This window comes from Bactrocera neohumeralis, chromosome 3 (genome assembly GCF_024586455.1).
Source record: "Bactrocera neohumeralis isolate Rockhampton chromosome 3, APGP_CSIRO_Bneo_wtdbg2-racon-allhic-juicebox.fasta_v2, whole genome shotgun sequence".
Taxonomy (NCBI): Eukaryota; Metazoa; Arthropoda; class Insecta; order Diptera; family Tephritidae; genus Bactrocera; species Bactrocera neohumeralis.
In genome coordinates, this window is record NC_065920.1 from 59,182,323 (window position 1) to 59,200,863 (window position 18,541).

General features: G+C 35.1%; 1 protein-coding gene across 1 annotated transcript in view; it reads right to left on the reverse strand.

Moving 5' to 3' along the window:
• The window catches only part of LOC126751956 (uncharacterized), a 157,274-nt gene that overhangs the window by 74,302 nt on the left and 64,431 nt on the right, over nt 1-18,541 (reverse strand). The window contains exon 3 of the mRNA XM_050462435.1: nt 8,191-8,296. Coding sequence (XP_050318392.1) covers nt 8,191-8,296 — 106 coding nt within the window. The remainder of the gene's footprint in view (nt 1-8,190; nt 8,297-18,541) is intronic.

Below are 18,541 nucleotides of genomic sequence, written 5' to 3' on the forward strand. Positions count from 1 at the left end.
AAGTTTTAAAAAATTTTTTGTTTAAGAAATTTCTGCTGACAGTGAATGAATTCACGATTAATTGCTGTAGAAATTGATTCACACTGCGACAAATTTTTTCGGGAGATTGCTTCAGTTTTTTTTTTTTTAATTTCAGGGTTGTGTTTTATATAATGACTGCCTCATTGGTCTTTCTGGCCTTTTCCACATAAGTAAAGTAATGACAGGAGCGGTTATTTCAGTTTGGGGAACAAGACAAAATCACACAGAGCCTAATCTGGTGAATACGCATTTCATACCTAAAGTATCCATCAAAATCATTCAAGCCGACTCGCGAGAGATGTTGAGCTCTCTTGCCATCTCTGTAACATTTGCCTGATGATTGATGATGACCATATCCTTCACTTATATTATATATTATATTTTAATATTTTCATTAGTTGAAGAGGTCGAATGTCGTCCAGAACGTGGCATGTCTTCAGCGATATCTCGACCGTCTTTGAAGGCTTTGCATCGTCTTCGTAAGCCTTTTCCAACATTCGCACTGATTTCGCACACCAAATTTGATGAAAATACAAAAATTCCATATCTTCTGGGAGGCTAAATGAGTCTCAGACCCCCTAACCGTACAACACTTTCACACCGCATACACCACATCTTACAATCCAAATCACGATTACACTGCCATACCAAGAAGATAAAAGGGACCAGCCCGTTTTCCTTCTGTTTTCGACACGCCTTCATCCGGGTTACTAAAATTTTTCGATTTTCGGAACCTAAATTTTTATTCGCCTATTGGCAGGTCAATGTCTTGAAAGAGTGTATTTTTTTACATGGACCCTCTTCTGACCTTGAAACCAAAAAAAAAAGCAATAACATCCATTTGCAGCAATTTTCAAATTCAGAAAGATTTTTTCAACCACTTTTGAGAAGCTAAAATATTTTTCTTCGAGCATTTAAACTTAGTAGATATATTATAAATATGGATAATACAAAGACAATAGAACTTCTTCCGCCGAGTTTTTGATATACTCGCATATTTGTGCTCCGATTGTCAGACTCTAGAGTTTAGAGATGGAAACTAAACACTCGACAGAGCATTAACTTGGTCTTAATTTTCAGTTCAATGGAGCAAGGCAAGAGATCGGATCAACAAAGTACTCTTAGAGATTCTGGGAATATTTGGAGTAAAGCAAGAGGTCGGTTCAACAAAGCACTCTTAGAGATACTGGTAATATTTGGAGCAAGGCAAGAAATCGGATCAGCAAAGTACTCTTAGAGATTCTGGGAATATTTGGAGTAAGACAAGAAATCGGATCAACAAAGCACTCTTAGAAATTCTGGAAATATTTGGAGTGGGGCAAGAAATCGGATCAACAAAGACTCTTAGAGATTTTGCTAAAATTTTGAGTAAGATAAGAGATCGGATCAACAAAGCGCTTAGAGATTCTGGGAATATTTGGAGTAAGAGAATAAATGGGATCAACAAAGTACTCTTAAAGATTCTAGAAATATTTGGAGTAAGACAAGAGATCGGATCAACAAAGCGCTTAGTGATACCGGGAATATTTCGAGTAAGACAAGAAATCGGATCAACAAAGTACACTTTCTAGATTTTGTCGTTAGGAGATTAACCCTTATTCTATCTGGCCAATGGCTTATTCCCACGTTATAAATAAAAACCTTGAATATACTGCTTTTATTCCAAACAGCAACATTTGGACCACTAAAATATTCAAACTTATGAGATATTAAGCAGAACAGAAGATATGACAACTATAGTATTCCTAAGTCAAACCTTGTTACTTTAATTCCGTTACACTGAATTCTCTTCAATAAGACGAATATATCATAGTCACTTACACTTAAAGTTAAAACTTTGCTTTATATAACGCCAATACATTAACTCAACTTGTTAGCTTTTAACTATTTGTCTAATATTACAACCGTAAGTCCGCTTTCAACGTGGTATAATAGTAGCTTATCTCCACTGCCGCTTTCAGTTTCCTATTTTCGAAAACCATTATTATGTTTATTAATTTCTTTTCTGTTGTAATCTCGCTTTTTTACTTTTATTTATTTTTTTTTTTGTTATACATATATGAACATTTTTATTAAGCGCAAATTTATTGATAAATTAGTGTACAAATATGTATAAAACTTTTTATAAAAATTTCAACAAGCCCATAAATTTCAGTAGTTAAATGAGTTTTGCTTTCAAATTGACTATTTTGTATAATATGTATTGCATTAGTTCGAAAAAATATGGAAATTTTATACCTCAATAAATTTGAATATGTTTTTGGTATTTAGTTAGGGAGAAAAAATACACACGATACTCGTATACATAGCAGAGCTGTGGAGAAATAAGTAAGGGGAATGCATACAAAAATAATAGAAATATATGTGTTTGGTTTTACCTCGATTCATATAATAAATGTTTCCTTAGAAAAACGTCTCAGGTATTTGAAATTAAATACAATTTTAGAGAGAAAATATTTAATACTTTCGAATCTTGTTTTTGAATATTATATTATTTTGTTTTAAAGATATGAAAAAAGCTTCTGAAATGTAGATAATACTTTGGTTTGCAATGGGTTTTTAATATAATTGTTTCAAGTAATAGCATTTTTTATTTTAAAGTATATGGTTGAAGGTTGTTTAGAACAAGTTGTAATATGTATTTGATATCAATTATAATTTTCGGCAGAAATTTTTTTTAATTTTTTATAGGAATTTTTTCGAGTTCTCAGATTTATTTTAGAGTTTTTTTGTTGTCATTTAATTTTATAACAATATATTTTTAGCTTTAAGTACAAAATACTATTTCCTAGTAACAACTTCTAATATAAATAAGTGGTTGTCATTGAATTAAAAAAACATGTTTTCTTAAATTATTTTAGACAGCAAATTCTATACATATAATTTAAAAAATATGTATTCACGATTTTCACATTTGGTATTTACCAAAAATTAAGAAATAATATTAAGAGTTTTTACAGTAAAAACTATGTTTTTTATGCTCTCTAGGTTATTTAATATATATTTTAACTAATCGTATCTTGTATATAAAAATAAGAAAATTCTTATAGAAAATTGTTGCTTTCTTTTAATTTTTTAGAATTGTTATACAATTTTATTTATTCTTTTTTTTTTAATGTAATTAATTAAAATTATGATAGAGAGAATTTAATTTTTTTTTCATTTTTACGGTTTTGGATTGTTATATTATATTTTTATTCTTGAAAAATAATATAAATTTAAAAAAAATTCTTACAAAGATTTTTTGAAGTTGTTTTGAGTTGTAACCACTCTCGGTTTGTTTGAATAAACATACGTTTTGTTGTTTCTTTTACACAGTTCATGGTTTTGATAAATATAGTTTATATTTGTGATAAATAGAATTGCTGAAAAATGTTAATTTTTTATTCAAAAACTTATAGTATATAGTATATAAACTAAAAAGAATTATTTTAGACAAAAAGTACTTTATAAAAAGTAAAAAATTGCACAATATGTTATTGTCTTATTAGATTCTACAACACCTTTGGAATATTGTCCTATATTATTAAGTTGTCCGAGTAATAGTTTCGGAGATACAGCCTTGAGAACTTGTGTGCTCGAGGCCAGCTAGGCTAAGTGCGCCATCTTTAAACGCGTTTTTCTCGAAACAATGTTTTTGTAGTCGATTGGCAAAATTCTCGAGAACTACTCAACCGATCTTCATGAAATTTTACATAGGTATTTGAGATATATTTCTTAAAGACCAGGACGAAGATTTTTTTTCGATTGCAACTATTTGAAAAGAAAATATCGCGAAATTTTAATTTTTCGTAAAAATGCTTGCCAAAAATACAATTTTAAATTTTTTGTTTCCTTTGTCCAAGTTGTAAGTTAAGGTTTTATCTATAACACGTATTTTTTTACTTTAGATGATCCTATAAGGAGTTGTCAAATGGGCGAGTTTAAAATGTATTTTCCCAAACATTTCAGAATTTCTTTGCAAATAGTGTAAGAAGAAAATTGTTGGAAAAAGGCTCTTTTTTTCCCGGGGGAAATCTATGTAACCGCTTAATTCCTGCTAAATTTTCGCCAAAACGAATAATTGTGAAAACCACATTTTGTCACTGCTTGAGTAAAAGTGGTGTGTGTCTTGGCTATAACGGCTGGTCAGTTGTCTCCGAGCACCTGGAGAATCAGGACAAACCTTTTCGCGCGACATTTTTCTGTAAGTGGTGCAAGCCAAAAAAGTGCTCATTGAGGACCAGAAATTACGGCGAGTGGAAGTGTGCCAAGAAAATATGAACATGTGTGAAAGTGGCCGCTAATTATTGAATAACGTAATCATGGATCTTTGGGTATGATCCCGAGACAATAAGGCAATCTTTCGAGTGGCACACGCTGGCGTCTCCTCGCCCAAAAAAGGGAAGAATGAGCAAATCCAAAGTGAAAACGATGCTCATTGTCTTTTTGGACATCGTTCACCATGAGTTTGTTTCTCCTGGACAAACCGTCAACGCCAAGTTTTACGTGGAACTCCTCAAGAGACTCAAACGAAGGCTCAATTAGGTCCGGCAAGACATCGCAGCCGATAGGAAGTTGCACCACGGCAACGCCCCGGCTCATACCGCTTTTCTCGTGATTAGTTACCTAACTTATCTAACCAATGCCGGCATCCCAACGCTTCCGCAGCCGCCGTACAGCCCAGCTCTGGCCCCCGGACTTTTTTGTGTCAATGTCAGAATGGCAAGTATTTTGGGATAACAAAGGGCATCCAAGCAGAGCATGCACCTCGGCTCTCAAGGCTATTCCGAAGAATGCCTTGCGTGACGCCTTCTATGTTCGGAAATCGCGCTGGCAGCGCCGCATCGACGCAAAAGGAGCCTATTTTAAAAATTTTCAAAGAATTTTAACGATTGGTTCAATAAACTTTTTTAAATCGACTCAGTTCTATTACTTTCCGGACAAACCCTGTATGTTATTTTGCATTTTAGGTGTCCTATCATACACTTTCGAAACCCACTACTTTTAAATTCAATTTCATTAAACGACTCACTAACCCGTCTACTGCACCCTAATGCTACTTTCCTTTAAATTAGCTGCCTATCGGTCCAAATAAAAATTAAATATTATATTTAATTTGCCGTCAACATTTGTTTTGAATCAGCATTTTTTTCTCTTCTTTTTTTTATTTCACTTTTTGTTTTTGTTACATTTTCGTTTTGCGCTCCACAAAAGTGTTGCTTTTCTTAATGTTGTGTAAATTTACACCCATCGAAACAACAACAACAATGGGAATATTGTAACTTGCCGACCGCAATGTATACCGTAATGAACTTGGGTGGTTGCCACAGTCGGGCACTTCAACTGAAATTAGCAATTAAATTACTTTTCCACTTTTCTTCTTTGCCGCCACTTTCCACTACCCTTTTTCTTTAAGTATGTACTTGGCTGCTTCTTACTTACTTTTTAATTTCAATTTCATTAATTTTTTTTCTCCTCTTCTCATTTAATTTTCTTAGTGTTGTCTGCGCATATTGTTGCCGCGTGCCTTATTCATTGACACTTCCGGTTTTTTGTTTTTTTTTTTTAGTTTTACCGCAAACTCACCTTTGCTGTGGTTATTTTATGTGTCTATGTGTGTGAGTGTGGCACGTAGCGTCTACAACCCTATTACCTGCCCTTTATCTTGTTCTTCCTGTTTCGCTGTCAGGTGTTAATACTTTACAATATTAAAGAGTTTCTGCTGTCTTTTTGTAGCCAATATCGTTTGGCTTCTTTCACTTTTTTTGTGTTCTTTGCGCTCCTTTTGCGCTTCCTTTTGTGTAAGAGAGCTGCTCTTAAATGGGTTTATTTACATTTTCCTTGCTTTTTAACTACATTTCCCAGGTCTTTTAATGATTTTAATTAGTCTAGTATAACTTTGTAAAAGCTGCTATGGTAAATTATACAAAGCAGCTGCTTAATTACTAAGCGCGGCAAGCGGCGAATATTGAAGTGTGTTTACAGCTATTTTTTCCAATTATCTCCTTTTTGCAATTTGAGATGAGTTCAAAGAGCGCTTTCTAGAAGTTTGTGTAATGTTTCAGGCGTTGTTGAAATAATTTGCAAAAAAAAACATCAATAAATAAGGCTAAAAGTTTTAAGGGGTTCAAGGCATATATTGTTGTAGACGGTGTTTATGTTGTTGTAGCGACAGAGACCTTAATGAAATCAAATTTCGTAGAATGCAGCTGAGCTCGATATCGGTTTGGATGCTTTCAGATCTTGTGGGAATGGAGAATATCTATGGTGCTCCAAAGTTGTATTTTGATACCATCGTTACTGATTAATAGATATTTCTGGGTTTTACCCCATTCTGTTTCACTAGATTAAACTGAAATGAGTGTTTTAGATTTCTTTTTCAAGTTTTATAATGAAATTTCGGAAGCTAACAGATGAATTAGAGTGGGATGGAATGTCTGAAGAACACGCGGGATCGAAAAGATCACGCACGCGGGCACCAAATGAAAACACACATGCTTTTTACTCACATAGTCTCGAAAGGAATGCACGACGGTTGTTACCCTAATGACAAGTCTCAACCTACTGACATGACGGATGAGCATTAATAACAGCGCTATATGCAGAAAATGTAAGGAAGTAGGCATGAGTGAGAGAAGCCGAAAGACCTCCTCTGCTTCTGTGCAGTATTATCTAGAACTCGTCTTAGATATCTAGGCGCTTCGCAGTTCAAGGGACTAGATGAAATATCGAAATTAGTTATCAAGATCTTCCAAACTTCACAAAAAGCGTTGAGAGTGTTTTCAGTTTTATTTTGGTAGAATTCCTTATTTTAGCTCAGAATTCGCACGCCAAAGCATGTCCAAAGAGACCTGTTTACGGTACTCTTTTTGGAAATATTCGAGACGAGTCGAACAAGAACGTGTTTTATACCCAAAATATCTACAAAAATTATTCGAACAAACTCGCGAGAGATTTATCTCTTGCCTGACGATTTTCAAGCACCATAACCTTCACTTTTTTAATATTTTCATCAGTTGAAGAAATCGAAGGTCGAACAAAGAACAAGGCAAGTCTCTCCAATCGTCTTTGGCGGCTTTATACCACTCATAGGCTTGCAGTTTTGATAAAACTTCGTAACGATTTCTCACTCAAAATTTGGTTAGAATACAAAATTTGAGACAAATTCTTTCTTCTGTTTTTTATTCATTGTAAAAATCGCAATGCACTACTGAGGTGTACCGGCTTAGCAGCTGCTGTAAATAAACTTGTTTGACAGATCAAGTATTTGGCATATTAATTAAGGACAGTCCTACCAACTTAGCAAAATCCAAAATATATAAAATACTATTGGATCCGACCACGCGTTGCTCTGGTATACATTTTATGCTATTATTTATATGATAAACTATTCAATACATTGAAAAATGTTATTTACGAATAAAGGCGAAAACGTATATCTCGGTATAAGAATCCATACAAATAAATTTCATTGGAAAAAAATAAAGAATTTAAGGCTGCTTTCTCAATGACAGATTTTCTGTCAGTTAATAGAGTTGTCCGCTTAATAGATCGTCCATTTAATACAGATTTCAATGTATTTTTTATTTATGAATGGTTTTTACTATCCTATCTTCTAAGTTGGTTAGAACTGTACACAGTGTGCTAAATTTGACTAAAATCCTTTCAATAGGAGTCCATTGCGGACAACCAACGTGACACCTAATTTTTATATATAAAGGTATATCTAAGGATCCTGTAGTAAGTTCTTTTGATCTACATCATAAGCTCATTAATAGCAGATATTATGGGTATGTGTCTTAGATGATCAAATATTGTTACAATCTATTAGAAAGGGTTTGTGTCTTGGATATATTTTTTAGTCATGATGATCAGATGACATTGGTAAGAAGGTAATGACAGTTGCTTTATGATTTCTTCTAAAACGAAGACAGCCGGTGTAGTTGAAGGAGAAAAGTATAACATTTATTTGGACTTATATTTGATAATCAAACTATATTTCTTCAGCACCACAATCTCTACAATTGGTTTTCTGTACCAATTTTATTGAAAAATTATCAAAAATATATTCCTCATTACTTCAATACTTCCTTCTAGTCTGAAAACTTGGCACAAAATATAATTTTAAGGTCAAAAACTAGCAAGTAAAGTATACTAACTTAAATTTATTTCAAATATATTTCTTACCTTGCATGTTGCGGCCCAACAAAGCCTGTGTCATGCGCCGAACTGGCAGTGATTTGAGCATCTGTAATTGCACCGGACTCCATGCCCAGCGGTTGATGACATGTAGCTGCAAAGAAAAAAATTATAATTATAAAATTAATTTTTAGTTAAATATGATTAACGGCTGTAGAGATAGGCAAAAAGTGTGCTCAGGTATAAAAAAAATATTTTTTTTTTGGTTTTTGGTTTTTTTCTTTCAGAAGCTAGTTTTTCCTTTAGTTCACAGTAAAAAATGGTTTTCCAAGAAAAAATAAATTAAACTTCAAAACAAAAAACAGAAACATTTACAAACAAAACAATGTATTGAAACCACAAAGCTTGACAGCACTCAACTCTATTTGTCCGTATTTTTGAAAGCTCATTAGTAGCTGTCACTTACAAAAAAGCTATGTAATTATTAATAAACAAACAAATACACCAAGTGCTTATACTAAAAAACAAAAATATTTGAGTCAAAAAAAATTAAAAAGTACACACAGAGGAATACAACAAAACTACAACAAACAAAAACGCATTTGTGTCACTTCAATCATAAAAAAGCGCACAGTCTGTCAAATGCATACATCAAAACAACTGAAGCGCGCTAAACAGTGTTGCACAGACGCGCCAAGACGGGAGTTGCACGAAATTTATCAGTGGCGCACAAAGACGACGGCAGAGCGAAGTTAATTTTTCCGCTTTTTCGATATTGTGGGGACAGACAATGCAACCGCATAGTTCAATGGAAGGCAGCTGGTCGCATTGATGAGACCAAACTGGTGGGAGGTGGCATGCTGGAGCGCACTCGTCGTCTGCCACTGTTTAACGGCGGCGTTTGCGTGATTTTTTCGCATGACTCTGTAGCAAAAGGAAATAAAATGGCAGTAAATATAAAGAAGTGGCAACTAAGCGTCTGCCACAGGCTGCAAGACAGGGAAGGTCGTCAATAGACAAAAAAGCAGGGAAGCTGAATACACCACTTGTGGTATTTTGTCGCTTTTTTAATACCCTGAACAGTGTATATTAAGCTTGCCACGAAGTTTGTAACAACCAAAAGGGAACGTCGGAGACCTTCTAAAGTATACATATGTATGTATGTATATGGCATATAAATGATCAGCATGACGCGCTGTGTCGATTTAGTCATGTATGCTGTTGAGATATTGGTCTGAAATCCAGCTCAGGTCTTTCTCCCACCAAGAACCTACTTACTTGTCGGAACCGCTGATATCTGATAACCATAACATATAGCTGTCATAGAACTATGCGTTAAAAATCAAGTCCTTGTATAGAAAACTTTTTTGTTTGACAAGATATCTTCAGAAAATTTTGTGTAGTTTAATATTGAAGATATCTCTAGCATCTCCAAAGAAATGGTTAAAATCGGACTGTTGTGACATACAGCTGCTATACAAGTTGCACGATCGGAATCAAGTTGTTGTATGGAAAACTTTTTTGTTTGACAAGTTATCTTCACAAAATTTTCTTCAGTTTAGTATTGAAAATATCTCTACCATCTCCGAAGAAATTGTTTTAATCGGACCACTATAGCAAACAGCTACCATACAAGTTGCACATTCGGAATCAAGTCCTTGTATAGAAAGCTTTTTTGTTTGACACGATGTTGGTACAGATTATTAACTAAAGCAACTGCAACCAAATTCGAAGAAATGGTTTAGAACGGACTTCTTTAGTATGCAGCTGCCATATCAACTGACCGATCAAAATCAGTATAAAAATCTTTTAAAACTTTTTTATGCTGTAAAAAATGCTCCTGTAAAGGGTATTATAGCTCCGATGCAGAGGAAGTTAACATTTTTTCTTGCTTTGTTTTTTTGAGGGTGTGAGGGTGTGGGGAAGTGTTGCATGTTGCAAACAGGAAAGCATTTTATAGTAGGCCCTCTGACTGCAGGGTTAATGTCAGCATTAAGGCAATACAAAACCCCATATAAGCTATAAAATACACAAGTAGTGGCACATGTAGAGTCCACATATTATTTTTCGCCGACAGCCACTTTTCGCTCTTGTTGCTGCCAATTTACAGCAAAATTTCAATTATTTATTTCATGCGCTTAAAAACACGGCATTTTTTTTTTTCGCTGCACTTCACTTGTGTAGGTGCAGATTTTTTATAATTAACGCGCTTGCATTTTTGGCCCATCTTGCCAGTTGCGACATGGTGTTGCACTCACTTGCTTACTTATAAAGAAATAAAATAAAAAAATTATCTTTATGTGTGCTCCGTTTTTATTCATGTCATTGGATTTTCCTTTTTGTTTTTGTGCTCTTTACACAACTTTGGTGCATGTAAATGAGCGCTCTGCTTTGCACGCGACAGACATTCCCATGCATCTCTATTTTCTTGCAATGCATGTTGGCTGCATCTTCGTGTGACCAACTTAGCGCTGCAAGCAAGGCGCTTGTGTCGTTCGCTATTTTAGTTTTTCCTTGTACTTGCTTCGTATCTTTGTTTGTTCGCTTGGCGTTCATCATTTCTACAGTGTTTTTTTTTTTTTGTTTTTGGGGCTTTAATAAATTTTCGTGTCAAATTTTTAATGAGTTGTGCTTTCACATTTGTCACCCACTTCCCCAAAAAGCGGTGCTTTGCCATGCAATTTTTCAATTAATGAACGGCAACTGCTGCTCGTCGGCGTTGCTATAATATTATTAAGGGCTTTTATATGCATGTGCTTAAGAAAGGATTGTTTTTTGTATAATTAAGTACTTGAGTTGGAGGGAAAAATTACTCAAAATATGAAATTTTATTATTTTTAAACATTCAGGTGCTCATAAATCTGGGGCTGTCGCAGCCGTTGTAAAAGTTTGAGAATTTTTTTGCGAAGCAGCGCTGATACATAATGATTAATAGGAAAAAAATAGTAAGTTTTACCAAACTATAATATCTACAAGAGAAAAACTGAACTGTTTGATTTATCGATATATATATTTATTATAAAAATTACCTCAAAAGTACAGACTTTGATTAGAAATTGCGTAAATATGTTTATGCTACATATAGAATTTCCCACAGCAGAATTTTTGTTAGTACTATATATAAATCCATATTTAAATATCGGCATTATTGTATAAGTTTGCGAAAATATTATCGATAATTTAGGAACACTCGCGTTACTATGTTGGCCCAAATAAGTTAGTAAATTAACGATGACACGTTTTAAAAATTTAGCACATTTATCGATATTTATTTAGGAAATTATCGATAACATTTGCATAAATGAGTTCACAAATAATCGATAAAATTATCGATAGCATGTTTTAAAAATTAAGCACAAATATTGATATTTAGTTAGTGAACTATCGATTACAATTTTGGGAAATTGTGTACTATAATCCAGGTTCAAAATAGTATTAGCAGTCTCAGAATTATCTGTAAAATAGCTAAACTTTTCTGAAGATTGAGTTGTGCCACGATGTAAGTTTCTGTATTAAAGATAACCTAATGCTGAAGAGTAATTTATGACACATTGTTCAAAATTGGTTAAAATTATCGATGTTAACGATATTCCTCTAATTGTCGATACCTATGATTATCGATTTATGGTTTATTATCGATATTTTTGATGATTGTTCATTTGAAAAAATTTTACTTTCACTTTTTTACGATTTGAATCTAAAAGAATGAACTTGATGACTGCTAGTTCACCATATTTTCAACAACATAATCATAAATATTTTACGAAAATTATATATTTCGGAGGCAAAAGGTTCGAGCTCAACCACCCTAGTGACAAGATGTGACTCTCACTGCAGCGCAAACATAGATATAGGTTATCATTTGGCGCTACAGCTCCTTGAGAGATTTGGCCTGCTGTATGTGTGCCCTGTAGGCATCTGGGGCATTTGTGTTTTCTTTCCAATTTTGCATGCAAATCTTCTTAATGTCGACCTCGAGTTCGTCAATTCACCTTGATCGCGGTATTCTCCTTGCTTTAGTGGAGAATATTTTCTTCTGTGAACTCTTGTATTTTATTCTTGTTACATGGGTGAGTCATGTTAGTTGCTGCGTTTTGATATTTTTTATTAGCTGGTCTAGTTCTACCTTATACGCCACTCATCATTATCTTTTATTGCACCAAAGATTTTTTTATAACCTTCTTTTCAAAGATTTGCAGTTTGGTTTTGTCCTTTTCGAGTAGCGTCCATGACTCTGCTCTGGCATTGCTTTTTGAGTAGTTTTGATTTGAATAGTTTCATTAGTGATGCGTATGAGCTATTGGCGGCTTGTATTCTATCTTCGAAACTCAGGCTTTTTGAGTTATCGTTACTGAGTTCGGAGCACAAGTAAGTAAAGGCTTTCACAATTTCAATCACGATTAGTCAATTTCCATTCTTGTTGCTAGTTTGTTTTATATGTACCGATGAATATTTCGATTTATCTTCATTGGTTTTGAGTCCAATTTGACCAGCTGCTACTTCAACCCGCATTTTGTTGCGAAAATATTGTATGTCTTTTTACTAGACTTCATATATTTAGAACTATACCATCGTCTGATCTTTTCATCTATATCACCTGCAATATATTCTCTCATATGACTAACTGGGTTTTGAGGCTCGCTGCGCTGTGCATAACATGAGCTTTCAAAACAACTCCAACGGCGGCTCTTGAACTAGTACTAAACCTGCCATCTATAGACATCTTCGCTGAAAACCGCGCAGTAAAATCGGCGGAACGACTACTGGCTGCAGGAGAATTTACATATAGAACCTTCGGGCATAGCTCGGGTGGGTAATGGCGGTTTGGCAAACACCGACTACATGATCCCACTTTTCAACTGGGAAGGAAGATTGAAAGTAAACATATAGGAAGATGGCTGGCGTAAAGGTATGTTAGCTACGTGTAACACTCTAAACATCTACATCATATAAATGGCTCGAAAATGAACGATGAAGTTGGTATGGGAATATACTGTCCAGAGTTAGGCATAATATAGTACAATAATAGTATATTTTAAACTGAGGTCTTTACTATTGCGAAAGCCGCGGAGCAAGCCCTTAATGTACTTGCAGGAAATTCCAAAGTCAACATCGACGTAGACAGCCAAGAAGCAATCAAGAAAGTAACCTCCTTTCGCATATCGATCAGAAGTGTCTTGGGAAGCAGGTCAGCAGTGCAAATTGTTGCCAGAAGCAAGCAACTTCACTTCTGCTGGGTGCCATGTCACAAAGGAATCGAGGCCAATGAAGTAGTGTACGATATTGCCAAGAATGGTATGCGGCGAACACCCGAAAAAGTGTTCAACATTGGGAAACCTATGCATTGGCTATACGACGATCTCGAGCATGGTAAAGAAAATCAAAACTCGATGAAACGACTACCTGGATGCAAAACTGCAGAAGTCATGTGCTAAACGGCAGATCGGAAGGATGACTACTCCTCATGGACTTAGCAATTGAACTCCATCTGGCATCGCAAAAGACCAAAACTGGTCTGTGCTTATTGGCCTACCAGATTAACCTAACCTAAACTATATCTAAATAGTCTGTATTAAATATACATTTTACTCGCAGCGATATCATGTCAAATTTATTACGATATTAAATTAAAAAAAATTAATTTTGACAAAAATAAAATTCTTTAATAAGAAAGTATACTCCTAAGACTATAACACTAAACTCCCACAAATTATGTGCCCCTAAATTAACGATTTAACCGGCTTTTAACTCAACTCAACTCAATAAAAGTCATTTGCAATTTATTGTTAATTTTCTCGCATAACTTGTTGTTGTCGCCACATTGAGACGCACGCCGCTGCGCGCCATATCACATTGTGACAAATAACAAATTATTCATGGGTATACTGGAACACGCGCCGGCAAGCACATGTTAATACGAGTACAGGTAAGTAGTCATATACTTAAGCATGCGTGTGCCTGTGTGTGTATATATGTGTATAAATATAAAGCACGTTGCCAATGAAGACCACGCCGTTGACGCCTAGACAAGCAATGTAACACAAATTTTCCGAATGAATGCATCACTGCCACTGTTGGCGATTTCTGCTGTCGCTATCAGTATTTTTGCTGTTGTTATTGTTGTAGACAATGCACGGCGCTACACGCTACACACACACACAATGCTACAAATGCGCTGTGCCACTGACGGCTGCCACTTCAAATTCAAATGCCACATATCAGCGAGAATATTATTCAAGCATATGTGAGAATGGCAAGGCAAAAAGTGCTTTAAAAACAACAAGCTATAAGGCAGTTATGTTACAACAACAACAACAACATTTTCATAGGCCAGTACGCAAGCATGTATGCAAATTATTTGCGTGCGTGTGCTTTATGCTTGTTATGTTGCAAGTTGCCGCTTTGCATACTTTAAACTTGCCACCGCTACCGTCAAGCTTGTGGGAAGTTGTGGCAGCCACATACTACAAACGCTTACATATGCGTTGAGTGAGCAGTTGTTGGCGCGCAGTAAAAGAATTGTTCGATGTCAGTTGAAAATTTATTTATAAACCACAGAATGACTTGCGTTGCATTGCGGCTTTTTGCGGAGTCCGTCCGGTGCGGCAAGAGGACCGGCTTGCGCTTGCCTCAAATGCATTTTTATGGTTACTGTTGTTGCAATTGCGTTCTAAATGAATGCACCGCTGAGTGACGGCACAAACAACAATAGCAACAAGAACAAAATCATATAACAACAACAATAGCAAAAGATCTTAACAACAAAGGCAACGAAGTAATATAAAAAATGACGGCGTTTACTTTGCGCCGACTTGATTTCGATGCGTCGGAATTGAATTGATACTGAGTTGCGGTCGGCCAACAACAACAACTACTTGCACACATCTACAATAACAAAGCTGAAGTAAATCACGCACTTAAGCAACGCCTATGTAGTTATGCGTTTATGCAACAAATCGTTGCAAATCAACAATAAGAATAGAAGGTAATAAATTTGCGCAAACTTCCCAAACCACATTCACAACCGCAGTCGCGGACTTTGGCGCGCCTAACGCCGACAAGCAAGTAGCCAGCAGTCGCACCAGCGCCGGTTTTTCTCTTCTTCTTTGCCCAGCAATCAAGCAGTAGCGACATTCAAGCAACGTGTCTTCCCAGGCGACAGCCAGACAGATGGAGAGACAGACAGAGCGACTGACAACTCCCCCAGGGAGTAACTAACCAACCCAAATCAGTGGAATCCCGACGCAGCGCTTTTGTTTGCGTGCACAATAAAATGAAAATGAAATTGATCGAAAATGAAATGCAAAAAAAAGTGAAACAATCAGTGATTTGGAATGCCACATGCACGCAGCATACACACACACGCGTACTACTAGCTACACCACCCGTTTTCCGCACGCATCACAATGCGCCTGCGCAACCGCTAACGACGATCACATGCGTCAAACCACTGCAGCGCAGATGATGAAGTGATTTTACAGCGTAAATAGACAAAATGATGGATGATTTTTCGTTGCTTGCCGCTCCTCTCCCCAGCTTGTTTTAGTTGCGCTGCAAGTTATGCGTAAATAAAATAAATGCTTGCTTAGTTGCATTGGCTTTGGTGACTACTGCACCACCATTGTCTATGCGTTGGAGACGACTCCCTTTTATAGCATAAATTGTTATAAATGACAGTTATGTTGAGAAATAAGTCATTTGAGTTGTGCAAATGCGGCGACGAATCTAATTAAATACTCGTACATTACATTGTGACGGCGGAAAAAAACGTATGGAAGAGAGACAACTCGTCAGGGCGCGTCTGATTTATGATCAATTTTAGTTGTATTACATTATACTATATTATTTTTTGTGCAAAAATTGTAAACGTGCTTGGGAGAAGTGAAATTTATTGAGTATGTTGCCGGTGAATGCAATTTTCTATTATTTTCTTGTAATAAGGAAGCGATCGTTTGAAGCACATAACTTTATTGCTATTCATTTTATCAACTTCCAGATTTTGTTTTAACTAGTATCAATGTCGGATAAGTTGTAATCTATCTACTAGAAAGTATGTTCATTAACTAATTTATAAAAACTGAGACAATACTCATCTTTCGTATTTTGAACTAAACACATGGATCTTGAATGATCACAGTAGTGATTTAAAGCTGAAACAATAATCCTCAAGGAGATTGGATGGTTTAAAATCAAAATATATTTACGAATTGTAGTAATTTAAAAATTTATATTGATTGATTGAGATTTTCATCGCGACCTAATGTCTATTGTGACTTAGGATATTCTTTCTAACGGCTTAACAAAATATTACTTCTTCATTAAAGACGCCAAAACTAAATAGCACCCTAAACGCCCCATTATAATATTTAAGCTTAAGTGAACTCCACTTGTCTGTAATCTGTGTTCACGTTCACAGGAAAAACAAATAGACAAATTGTCAAGGACTATATCTAGATTCCCTAAACACATCCGAAGGCAGAGATAATAACATACCCGTTAGAGGATCAATCAAAAGGGAGCTCAATACATTTGAACAATTAGCTCAGCACGAATGGAAATCTCTAACCAAATGCAAGACAAATATTTGTGTCCATATTTGTCTTGCATTTGGTTAGAGATGACAAGACACTTATTAAATAGGTCCAGTAAAATATACTCAGACTTACCGCTAACAAAATTTATAACACATTTTGCCGCAGCTGCTAACTAGAAGGGTTACTCCCTACCGTTCTACACTTTCTCTGTGAGTTCCCAACTCTATCACAAACCCGACATATCCGTCTTGTGCCAACGGACTATCACAAAAAGCATAAAAGAGAGGAGTAGCTTCATTTGTGTGCACCATATGGTTCGAGCGTAACGACGAAACAAGAATTTAGAATTTGATATGAAAGGAAATGCAGAATATTGACTGTCTAGGGTTGCCAGACTCGTGTCGCCCTTGTATACGCAATGAGCAGCACCAAAAGAGAATTTTCCGTTAAGGAGCAACACAAGCGTAATCTCGAAATGATATTAAATAATTAAAGCTATAGAAAACAACGCAGAGGCTTCCTGAATTCACTTTTATGGAAAGATGAGATATTAAAGTCCTGAAAAAGTAGTAGTTCAACAAATGCAACGCCTTTTGATATAAATATTGAAATATTTTCATTTTTGTTTCTGACAAATTAAATTAAAATCCACAAGTTGTTGATATTTAGATATTAGAAAATTAACTTCGAAGTTGAAACTTTAATTAATAGTAAAAATTTTATGGCTTTGTACTCTATGGAAAAAGTATGTTTTAAGAATTTAAAGAAAGTAGTCTGAAAGATAATTAGCCATTAAGAACGTCTTCTTTAAAGATTAGATCTAACTACAAACCATATATAAAAGCTAATGCATAACTATGATCATTCTCATTGCGGTCTTTTCTTGCCTAACTAGTGCTCGGTGATGATCTATTATAATATCAGCTGAGTTCTGGAGAATAATATCACAAGAATTGTCTAATGCATACGCGATAATCTATTATATAAATCTTGCTATACATATGTATGTATATACTTAACTCTTATGATAAATGTAAGTCTCCTGCGGATCTAAGAACGAGACCGGAGAGATTTTTATACTGCTTCAGCTACTTTCAAGCGATTTTGAAGTGCGAAATATACCAAATGTCAACTATCATGGTTTTCAGAATCTGAAAGAACGTCATAATGAGAACCTTAAGACGGATAAAGCCAAATAACTAGAAGCTGTTGACAAACAGTTTAACATAAACAAATTTGTACTCCTAAGACTCACAAAACTTACAAACTTGTTCAATGAAGAACGCCAGAACATGTTTTAAAAATACTTTACAAATACGTTCAAAAATTATGCGAAGTATTAACTAAGTATATACCATTGCGTCAACTTTTTAAAAAATAAATTTCCAATCAAAAACATGACCACCACTTTCAGTACATGCTGCGAGTGTCTGTAAGCAAATCAACCGCAATTTCAACACTTCTCAATAATCAACAATCGAAATATTTATTAAATAAATAATGTAAAAAACAAATTATCAACATATTTACTTTACGCCTTGATGCCTATTTACAAAGACAACACTATGTAAATAATTTTCCTTTTGTTTACACGAAATTGCAAATTGACCATAACCGAGATTTTATTAAACAAAACGACATGAAAACTCGACTGGACAGCGCATAAATGATGTGTGAATGACAGAAAACAATTAAGTAAGCCAGACACAATAATAAAGAAAGAGAAAATTACCAAACGAAGAATGGCGTACGAAAACTTAATGTATGTAAAAATGGCACTAAAAACGCTTTTTCAATTAAATCGAAGCATAAAATTGTACAACGTGCTCATTAAAGCGGCAGAAGCCAAGTCACTCTCCGTAGCA